We start from the raw sequence: 11429 nt of genomic DNA on the forward strand, positions 1-11429 counted from the left end.
AGAGGAACTCTAAAACAACTACTGAGCAAAAACCTAGGACAACACAGAGACCCAGAAGGCCAGGGAAAGCCTGTAGCATGCATTCGCCTTGGGAAGACCATCCTGATAGGAGGGCTGAAGCTCAAGAAACTCTTCTCAAGAAAATCTTACTACCACCTGGTTATAAAACCAAGAAACAGAAATCCCAGGAGTAAAGCTCAGAATTTTATTTTAATTAAAAAATATTAAAATGTACAGTGTGCAATAAAAGAGTATAAGACAAAAAATAAGAAATTATGGCCCATCCAAAGGAGAAGGATAAAAATACAGAGAACATCAATGAAAGAGAGACTGTGGATATACTGAACAAAGTTGTGCTGTTTTGAAATTATTATGTACCCCAGAAAAGACATGTTTTAATCCTGATCCAATCTTGTGTGGCCAGACTTATTGTTTAGGGTAGAAAACTTTGATTAGATTCTTTCCATGGAGCTGTAACACATCAGCTGTGGATGTGACATTTTGATTGGATTACTTCCTTGGAGATGTGACATGCCCAATTGTGGGCATGGCCTTTTGATTAGATGGAGATGTGACCCCACCCATTTAAAGTGGGTCTTTATTAGTTTACTAGAATCTTTTAAAAGGAGAAATTAGAGACACTTTAGATCAGAAGCATAGAAAACAGTTGCTTCAGAGCTGACAGAGACAAGGATGTTTGGAGATGCTTGGGGTGCTGACAGAGAGAACAGATGCCTCAATACAAGAAGAACTCAGCTGACATCACAATGTGCTTTCCCATGAGCAAGCCAGAACCCAGAGTTGTGTTCCAGAGAAGCTAAGTGAAGGCCCACAGATGCTTAGAGAGGAAACCATTGGCATCTGAAGCTGGAAGCAATGGAACTAGGAACAAGGACCAACAGCAATGGAACTAGGAACAAGGACCAACAGATGCCAGCCATATACCTTCCCATGTGACATACACTGGCCTTTTTGAGCCAATGTATCTTTTCCTGGATACCTTAGTTTAGATATTTCTCTTTAGAACTGTAAACTTGCAACGTAATAAATTCCCCTTATAAAAGCCATTCCATTTCTGGTATTATTTATTCTGGCAGCATTAGCAAACCAAAAAAAACAAAAGTCTTTTACAAATGATCTTTAAAATTCTTGAAGAAATGAAGAACAGTACAGAGAAAGAACTGATGGATATCAGGAAAATAGTGAATGAACAATATGAAAGTCTAAGTAAAGAGACAGAAGTTTTAAAAAGGAACCAAACAGAACTACTGGGATTGAAAATCACCATAATTGAATTAAAAAATGCCCAATAGGGTTTCAAGAGCAGATTGGAGCTGGCAGAAGAAAGAATAAGTGAGCTTGAAAACAAGGCCTTTGAAATGAGTCAGGCTGAGGAGCAAAAACAAAAGGAAATATTAAAATTGAAAATGGCCTAAGACAACTATGGGCACCATCAAGCACACCAATGTATGCATTTCAGGAAGAAGACAGAAAAGTGCAAAGGGAAATTCAAAGAAATAATGACTGAGAAATTCCTGGAATTAACAAAAGACATGAATACGTGCATCCAAGAAGCATAGAGAACACCTAACAGGATAAACATGAAGAAAAATACACCCTGTCATATACTGATCACACTACTGAATGCAAAGGATGAGGAAAGAGTTCTGAAAGGGGCAAGAGAAAAGCAACATGTTACATACAAAGGAATCCCAATTAGATTGAGAGCTGGTTTCTCATCAGAAACCATAGAAGCAAAAAAAAAGTTGGAATACTTAAAGGGCTGGAAGAAAACAATTGCCAACAAAAAATTTTGTATCTGGCCAGACACTCTTTCAGAAGTAAGGTTGCAGAATGGGCAATGGTGGCTCAATGCCAGAATTCTTGCCTGCCATGCTGGGGACCCAGGTTCATTTCCCAGAGCCTGCCCATATTTAAACAAAAAAAAAGAGGAAGTAATTAAGACACTCTCAGATAAAATCTGGGGAGTTCATCACCACTAGAACTGCCCTCCAAGCAATGCTAAGGGGAGTTCTTCAGACTGAAAAGAAAGGTCAGGAAGCCTTGGTTCAAAGCATCATAAAGAAATAAAAACCTGTGGTAAAGGTAACCAATCAGGTAATTATAAATGCCAGTGGTTTTATAAATGTTGTTTAATATGTAACTCCACATATCACTTCCTACTGATACTAACATGTAAATGCATAAAATAATCACAATAAAGCTATGTTTTTGTACATATACTTTACAAAGGTATAAGTGGTATCAAGTATCAAAAATGTGGGTAGATAGAGGTATATAGGAAATTTATATGCATATGCTGTTGGATTTAAGTTGGGTTCAAAGAAAATATAAATGTTATATATTTGAATGTTAAATTTTAACCTTATGGTAATCACAAGGAAAATAGATGAAAAATATATCTAGATGGAAATGAGAAGCTACTCAATATGATTCAACACAAAAAAACAAATAAATATAAACACAGGCATTAACAGAAGTAAAGGACAATAAAGGCATAAGACTTACAAAGGCAAACTAGCAAAATGGCAATAGAAAGTCCTGTATTATCAGTAGTGATTTTAAATGTAAAATGTATTTGTTAAACTCTCCAGGCGAAAGATAGGAATTGGAAGAATGAATAAAAAATCATGACCCAATTATATGATATCTGAAAGTGGCTCACATAAAAGTCAAAGATACAAGTATGTTGTGGGTGAAAAACATGCAAGTATAACCAAAAGAGAGCTGGGATGGCTATACTAATGTCTAATAAAACAGACTTCTAGTTAAAAAACAGTTGCAAGGTGTTCTAGTTTCCTAGCTGCCAAAATGCAATATACCAGAAGCAGAATGGCTTTTAAAAAGGGGAATTTAATAAGTTGTTAGTTTACAGCTCTAAGGCCTAGATAATCTCCCAATTAAAGAAAATCTATAGAAATGTCCAATCAAAGGCATCCAGGGAAAGATACCTTGGTTCAAGAAGGCCAATGAAGTTCAGGGTTTCTCTCTCAAGTGAGAAGGCACATGGCGAACACAGTCAGGGCTTCTCTCTCAGCTGGAAGGGCACATGGCGAACATGGCAACATCTGCTACTTTCTCTCCTGGCTTCCTGTTTCATGAAGCTCCACAGGAGGCATTTTCCTTCTTCATCTCCAAAGGTCGCTGGCTCATGGACTCTCTGCTTCTCATGGCTATGTCATTCTTTTCTGCTCTCTTTGAATCTCCCGGCTTTCTCTCTTGTCACTCTCTATTATAGGATTCCCGTAAACTAACCAAGACCCACGCAAATGGGTGGAGACATGCCTCCACCTAATCCATGTTAACAACCACTCTTGATTAAATCACATCTCCAGGGAGATGATCTAATTACAGTTTCAAACGTCTAATACTGTATAGAGATTAGAAGAAACAGCTGCCTTCACAAAATGGGATTAGGATTAAAACATGGCTTTTCTAGAGTACATACATATTTCAAACCAGCACACAAAGGGTAAAAATAGTCATTATATAATGATAGAGTGGGCAATTCAACAGGAAGATTTAACAAGTATAAATATATACACATATAACAGCAGAACCCCAAAATAAATTAAACAAATACTGACAGATTTGAAAGGAGAAATTGACATTCTACATGAATAGTAAGAGACTTTAATATACCACACTAGATAATCAGCAGGACATCTAGTCAGAAGGTCAATAAGGAAATACAAGACTTGAATGATGCTCTAAACCATATATAGAATACGGCATCCAGCAAAAACAGGACACATGTTCTTCTCAAGAGCACATGGATCATTCTCTAGGATGGACCATCTGTTGGGTCACAAAATGTCTCAATAAATTAAAAAGTATTCAAACCACACGATGCATACTCTTCAACCACAACAGAATGAGGCTAGAAATCAATAACAGAGGGAGAAATGGAAAATTCATGAGTGTGTGGAAAGTACAAGACATACTCTTAAACAACCAATGGGTTAAAGAGAAAATCAGAAATGTAATTAGGAAATATCTTGAGGCAAAAGAAAATAAAAATACAGCATATTAAAACTTTTGTGAGGTGGTGAAGACAGTTCTGAGTGGGAAATTTATAACTCAAAATGCATACATTAAAAAAGAAGAATGACTTCAAATCTGAGACTTAACCTCAAAACCAGCTGAACTAGACAAAGAAAAACAAACTAAACCCAAAGCAAATGAAGAAAATAACAAAGTTTAGAGTGGAGATAAATGAAATAGAAAAAAAAATAGTTGAGAGAATCAACAAAACCAAAAATTGGTTGTTTGAAAATATCAATAAATTTAATAAGACTTTAGCTAGATTTTCAAAGAATAAAAGAGAAAGGACACAAATAACAGAAATCAGAAATGAAAAAGGAGACATTACTTTCAACCCCATTGAAATAAAAGGACTATAAGAGGATACTATGAACAACTGTATTCAAAAAACTAGGTAACTTAGATGAAATGGGCACATTTGTAAAAACACACAAACTGTCTACACTACTCAAAAAGAAATGGGAGATGTCAACAAACCAATTACTAAAAGAATAAAGAAATTGAATAAAGCCATCAAAAATTTACGAAAAAAGAAAATCCCAGGACCAGATGGCTTCCAACTGGAATTTTACCAACATTCTAAGAAGACTTAACTCCAATACTGCTCAAAATCTTCCAAAAAAGTTGAAGCGGAGGGGACACTTTCTAATTCATTCTACAAGGCCAATATCACCCACATACCAAAACTGGATAAAGACAGGACCAAAAGGAAAACTACAGACCAATATCTCCTATGAATATAGATGTGAAAATCCTCAACAGCATACTAGCAAACCAAATAAAGCAACATATTAAAATAATTATACACCATGATTAAATGATTAAATGGGATTTATCCCTGGTGTGCAAGGCTGGTTCAACATAAGTCAATCAATCAATGTAAAACACATTAGCAAAATGAAGGGAAAAAATCCCACATGATCATCTCAATTGCTGCAGAAAATACATTTGATAAAATATAATACTCTTTCTTTATAGAAACTCTTAGAACACAGGAATAGAAGGAAATTTCCTGAATGTGATAAAAGGCATAAATGAAAAGCCCACAGCTAACATCCTACCTAATGATGAAAGACTGAAAGCTTTCCCTCTAGAATCTGGAACAACAGAAGGATGCCCGCTGTCACCACTGTTATTCAAAACTGTACTGGAAGTTCTTGTCAGAGCAATTACGCAAGAAAAAGAAATAAAATGCATCAAAATTGAAAAGAAAGAAAGAAAACTTTCCCTTTTTGCACTTGATATGATCCTATATACAAAAAAAAAAATCCTGAAAAATCCGCTGCAGAGCTCATAGAGCTAATATATGAAATCAGCAAATTGTCAGGGTACAAGATCAACACCCAAAAATCAATTATGTACACATAATGATCAGAAGAAGAAACCAAGAAGATAATACCATTCACAATGACAACTAAAAGAATAAAGTATCTAGGACTAAATTTAACCAAGAATTGTAAAGGGTTTGTACACAGGAAATTATAAAACATTGCTAAAAGTAATTAAAGAAGCCATAAATAAATGAAAAAACATTCCATGTTCATGGTTTGGAAGAAGACTAAATATTGTTAAGATGTCAATACTACCCAAAACAATTTATAGATTCAATGTAATCCCAATCAGAAAATATTTGGGAACAACATATCTGATAAAGGCTTAATATCAGAACATATAAAGAAATCCTTAAACTTAACAACAAAAAACAAACAGCCCAATTAAAAAATGTGCCAAAGACTTGACCAGACATCTCTCAAAAAGATAAATGGCTAGAAAGCACATAAAAAATACTTATCATCATTGGCTATCAGGGAAATGCAAATCAAAACCAAAATGAGGCACCATTTCGCACCCATTAGAATGGCTCCTATTTAAAGAATGGAAAATAACATGTATTAGATAACATGCAGAGAAATAGGAACACTCATTTATTGCTGGTGGCAACATAAAATGGTGCAACCATTGTGGAAGACAGTTTGGTGGTTCCTCAGAAAGCTAAGTACAGAATTGCCATATGACTGAGCAATATCACTACTAGGTATATACCCAAAAGAATTGAAAGTCAGGATATTTGCACACCAATGTTCATAGAGACATTATTCATAGACTCAATTGCCAAAAGATGGAGCCAACCCAAGCGTCCATCAGCCAATGAATGGATAAATAAAATGTAGTATATATGTGTATACAACAGAATATTCTTCAGCCACAAAATGAATTAAGTCCAGATACATGTGACCACATGGATGAACCTGGAAGACATGATGTTGAATGAAATAAGCCAGACACACAAGGGCAAATATTGTATGATCTCAATGATTAGAAACAATTAGAATAAGCAAACTCATAGAGTCTATAATGTAGGTTACCAGGGGACAAGGTAGAAATAGGGAATGGAAAGTTAAGCTTAAAATGTGCAGGGTTCCTATTTGTAATGATGGAAATACTTTGGTAATGGAAGGTGCTAATAGTAGCATCACATTGTGAATTCAAGTAACAGCAATGAAATATATATCTGTATGTGATTAAAAAGGGAAATGTTAGATGGTATATATGGTAATAGAATAACATTCTTAAAAAATCCATTGAACTATACCACAGAAACAGTCAACCCTAATAGTAATTAATAGTACAATTACAAAAGTTAGCTATCAATTGTAACAAATGTTCCGCACCAATGCAGACAGTGAGGTAGAATAAAGGAATCTTGTGTTTTATGCATGATTGTTCTGTAAACCCACAACTTCTTTCTAGGACCCTTAAGTGAATGAATTTACAATCTAATAAATAGCTTCAAAACATACACTGAGGACCTTTCATTAAAATATGGCAAGTCAGGAGACTAAAAACAAAGAAAATGTAATGCTTCTTTGTCTCAGATGTTGTTAGCCAATTTTATGAATTTATATGAAAATATGACTATTGAAACATCAGAATCTACTTATTCTTCCTATTTCAATGTATCTAAATTTTTATCTTTGCTTTATTTTGTCAGTAAGAAAAATAACCCAAGTTTTTGAACTGAATTGTTGTGAGCTGAACATTTTTCAAGCTTCATTGTTCAGTTTTTTTGAATTTTTAAAATTTTTCTTTCTCAATGCTAAAAGTATAGAAATAATGAGAAACAAAAAAGAAAAGAGGAGATTTATTTTCCTTTGTCACTTCTGTTATTCCTTAACATTTTTATTCAAAGCCTCAGAATAGACTTTTACACCCTGTGAGAATTTAAGAGCCTCAGAACACAATTTGTCCTTGTTGTGGTTATAATGTGGAAAAGAGTTTTCTATTTGAAAGGGATTTTATTATAAAAGAGTAACAACATTTCAGAGCATATTAACATTTAGATCATTTGCTATTAAAAACTGGGTTTCTAGTTGTCATAAGAAATCTGCAAAGTCAAAACACCCTTTAAAAGATGATAATCTTAAATTACATTCCCCAAAGTCTTACTAAATTATGACAACAAATGAAGTCACATTAAAAATAAGTAATACTTCATACATTGCTCCTCCTTAGACCTTTCAGGGCCCATTGTGGGATCAGAAACTTTCCTAGAATGATTTCTGGAAGTCTCCAAAGAAAATCTTGGGGAAGAGATTCCTCTTTTATTCTTTTAACTCCCGTCATTCTCTTGAGGACCCCTGACACCCAAACCACCTGTGGCCTGTGCCTTGCTTATCTCTGTTCCTACCCTCTATGAGAATGTTGATTCTTTGTCTAGTTCCTTTTGATCCCAAACTCAGCAGCGTTGTGTTGAGTCCTCATTGTTTCAGATATGAATGTTTTATTTTACTCAAGGGAGTGAAGAGACGCCTCCTTCCAAGCCCATGTTCCCTGGGTCACGGGAGCCTGGAAGCATTTGCCTCCCCAAACAAGGTCATCTGCCTCTACTTGCAGCTTGTCTCTTCATGGGCTTCAGACACGCCTGTGAGGTCTGGCTAATAAGAGACCCAGGGATGCTACCCTGCCCTCTTCATTTCTCCTCACTTCCTTACATACCATGAACACAACTCCTCTCACTTCAGCCAAATCCTTAGCTTCATTGCAATAGAGTTCAGGGAAAACTGTGCCTAAAGTCTATGAGCTTCTGCCTTCATTGATTTAAGATGCCACCGAATTCTGAGTCCTGTTTAAGACCTATAAGAAGGCATGGCCACACATGCCGCACGTACATAAGGAAATAACTATTTTCATAGACTTTATAAATTCTAGACATCACCAAATGGCCCTATATTTATTCTGTGGCATAACATGATACAGAAAAGGGACATTAAGTGAACTGCCAGTGCATCATGCTCTGTTTGTAGTTCATTCAGTGCTTATTCTGAGGATATATTTTTAAACTCTACTTGACCTGAAGAGATAAGCTAGAAAAGCATGTTTGCTCTGACCCCTAATGTTCCAGCCACAGTTATTGTGTGCCCTTACCACTCATCTTTATATACGACACCGTAGGCAGCCAGCAGCAGCATTTTTATACCAAAGCTTGAGTTCAGAGTTTAGCTGGAGGAAAGAAAGGAAAGGAGGGTAGGGAAGGGGTAGGTATAGGAGGGGCAGGGAGGAGAGGGAGAGGGAGGGAAATCCAAATGTTTCAGTAATAATGTATTTCCTAATAGTTACTCACTTCTGTTATTGTTTAACAGTTAATGATGACCCTGAGATTTGGCTTTATCATTAAACTGCTTGTTTTCTTACTGTTAAACTGGAGGAAATTTAGGGATTGATAAAAACAATTATAAATAATACTGCTAATGGTTTTCCATATATGTGTGTGTGTTTAAGCTTGTATTGCACATTTGTGAATTAAAAGAATTTAGGTAAGAGAAGAAAAAATCCTTTATTTTTTTCTTTATTATGACTTTATAATACGGTTTGGGGGAATTTTTATTATATTCAATTACATTTATTAAGATATGTTTTACTTGGTGATTATATCAGGCATATTTCAAATAACTGAAGGAAACCTTGTCAACTATTTATTCTTCTTTTGGGAGTACCATTTACATGACATTTGTACAGTTTTCCTGTTGTGGAAAATTTGCTTTCCATTTGTAATGGCAAAGCATGTATAAAGGGGCACTTTAATAAGAAAAAAAACAGGATGTTTATCAGAAAAGTCAAAAGTGCACATTTCCTTTTTTTTTTGCATGATTTACAGTTAATTTGTGTTTCTTTGTAAATCAAAGAGACACTATTAATCTGATTGTTTCTCATTCTGCAGATCTTTAGGAAAGCAACTATGAAAGCATTGAGGAGAAAATCTATTTTGCTAACTGGTTATCTGGAATATTTGATCCAACATTACCATAGCAAAGATAAAGCAGAAACTAAGAAACCATTTGTGAACATAATAACTCCATCCTGTATAGAAGATCGGGGCTGCCAGCTAACACTAACATTTTCTGCTCCAATGAAAGACGTTTTTCAAGAACTAGAAAAAAGAGGAGTGGTTGTAAGTGTATCTCTTGCTTCACTACAAGGTTTTCTCTATGGGCTGTGTGGTAAGGAAAAATTTGGATTCTTTGGCTGATTCCCTGTTGCATATTATTTCAGGTGACTCAGTCAGTGAATATGAATTTCATTCTCTATTTCAGTTAAGCATCCAGCCTGCATATTTGAAAGGCACATGTTTGTCAATTCTGAGAAAAGAGGAATATTAGTTATTGAAAGTAGTTTTAAGTAACATTCATTCTTTTTTCATAACAATTTGGGCAGAAAAAATTTTATCGCCTTCATCAATTAGTCCATGATTTTCGTTAGTGGAAATTCCAGTATACAGTTATTGAATGAAGGGATTAAACAACACATCAATTTAGTAAATGATGAAAAAAATAAGTCAAAGAAGTCAAAAAAGATATTTAGATATTTAGTCCCATCTAAGATCTAAAGAATGGTAGCACCACATAGCATAATTTTTTAACCTGGGGGCCTTGATAGTTTTCCTAGTCTTTTAGAAAATTTGTCAGTGTTAATGATTAATTAGATCATAGTTTAAGGGAAAAGGTGACAGCATAACCTTTTACAATGACAACACAATTTAGCAACTGCTCCAATATCATTCCTCTGCAAACCTTTAAGAGAAGACACCCTAGTTTCCTAATCTCAAAAGACTGCAAGATTAAGGATGAGAATTTAATGTAAAGATAATTAGATAAAACTCCCCATCTCAATATTCTTATACATTTAAACTTTTCCAGCGGTTCCAGTCCCGCCAGCATCCTCCCCCCGGCCCCCCAGACAAACTTGTAGATGATAATTGTTGAACATACTTCAGGAAAGTACTGTGGACATGCATATTCCAACCATTAATATTTCAATTACTATTAAGAGGAAGGTCTCAGAAATATAGAAGCATAGGTTTACTTAAAGTGAAGATTTTTGTTTGTATGTTACCTTATAGGGAAATCAACATGAGTGCTTTACTGCAAGTTGATCTTGAATGGAGATTTTCGTTACGTAAATCATGTTAACATTACCGTGGTGTTGTTTTTCTTCCCCACAGTGTGACAAAAGAGAACCAAATGGCATTCGAGTGGCTCCAGTTCCTCTCTACAATTCTTTCCATGAGGTTTATAAATTTATCAGTCTGCTCACTTCTGCAATTGACTCTGCAGAAAAAAAAATGGGCAGTGTGTTCTAGAACAATTTAACCAAATTGCCCTGAAAGCTGCTGTAGTTTATTTTTATTCAACTTTTAATAAATTTCAGGATTTCAAAATTGATTTTGCATAACAGAGGAGTTACTGCATAGTTTACAGAAAAACATTATATAAGTTTGTGGGTCTGTGGCCATGGGGAATCCACATGGTTGTCCAATTTCTTGGTTTTGTGGGGAATCAAAGACTATTTTGGTCTAAGTATACATAACGGTATCTGTTAACTGTCACCATTGCATGGTTAATGAAATTTTTATGCTGGTTTTATTTATAATTTTACTGACAACTTTGTAATATGTATATAATTTTATGTCCATTTTAGAAGATTTCGAAGCTTTAATTTGCCAGAGCTCTTTTTAGACATTTTGGTTGAATAATCTGACATATATGTGTGCTTTTTCAGTGGCCCATTCAACTCCAAACTAGGGAACAAGAAATACAATTTTGAGGACAAAAGTTTTCAAATATTTTTGGGCACAGCAAAGCATAAGAAACACATTTATTATCATAGACCAGTATTTATTTGCGTGTATGCCATACTTCATTGATTCTAATAGACAGCTTTTTCATACTTTAATATCTCTGAAAGACACATCTTTTAATTTTCAATCAATGGTTTCTTTCAACTTCTGATGGCCATTCTTTTATGTGTTAAAATCTTTAAAATTGACATGCATCTCACAAAGAACAGTAAGCATCAAACAGCAATAA

General features: G+C 34.8%; 1 protein-coding gene across 2 annotated transcripts in view; it reads left to right on the plus strand.

Annotated features, from left to right (window-relative positions):
• Nucleotides 1-10784, plus strand: part of KYNU (kynureninase) — a 154857-nt gene extending 144073 nt beyond the window's left edge. For both annotated transcript variants that reach the window (XM_077153693.1, XM_077153694.1), the window contains 2 exons: nt 9284-9514; nt 10565-10784. In XM_077153693.1, coding sequence (XP_077009808.1) covers nt 9284-9514; nt 10565-10702 — 369 coding nt within the window. In that variant the 3' untranslated portion in view covers nt 10703-10784. The remainder of the gene's footprint in view (nt 1-9283; nt 9515-10564) is intronic.
• The last annotated feature ends 645 nt before the right edge of the window (nt 10785-11429 follow it).

Source organism: Tamandua tetradactyla, chromosome 3, assembly GCF_023851605.1.
Source record: "Tamandua tetradactyla isolate mTamTet1 chromosome 3, mTamTet1.pri, whole genome shotgun sequence".
Lineage (NCBI taxonomy): Eukaryota > Metazoa > Chordata > Mammalia > Pilosa > Myrmecophagidae > Tamandua > Tamandua tetradactyla.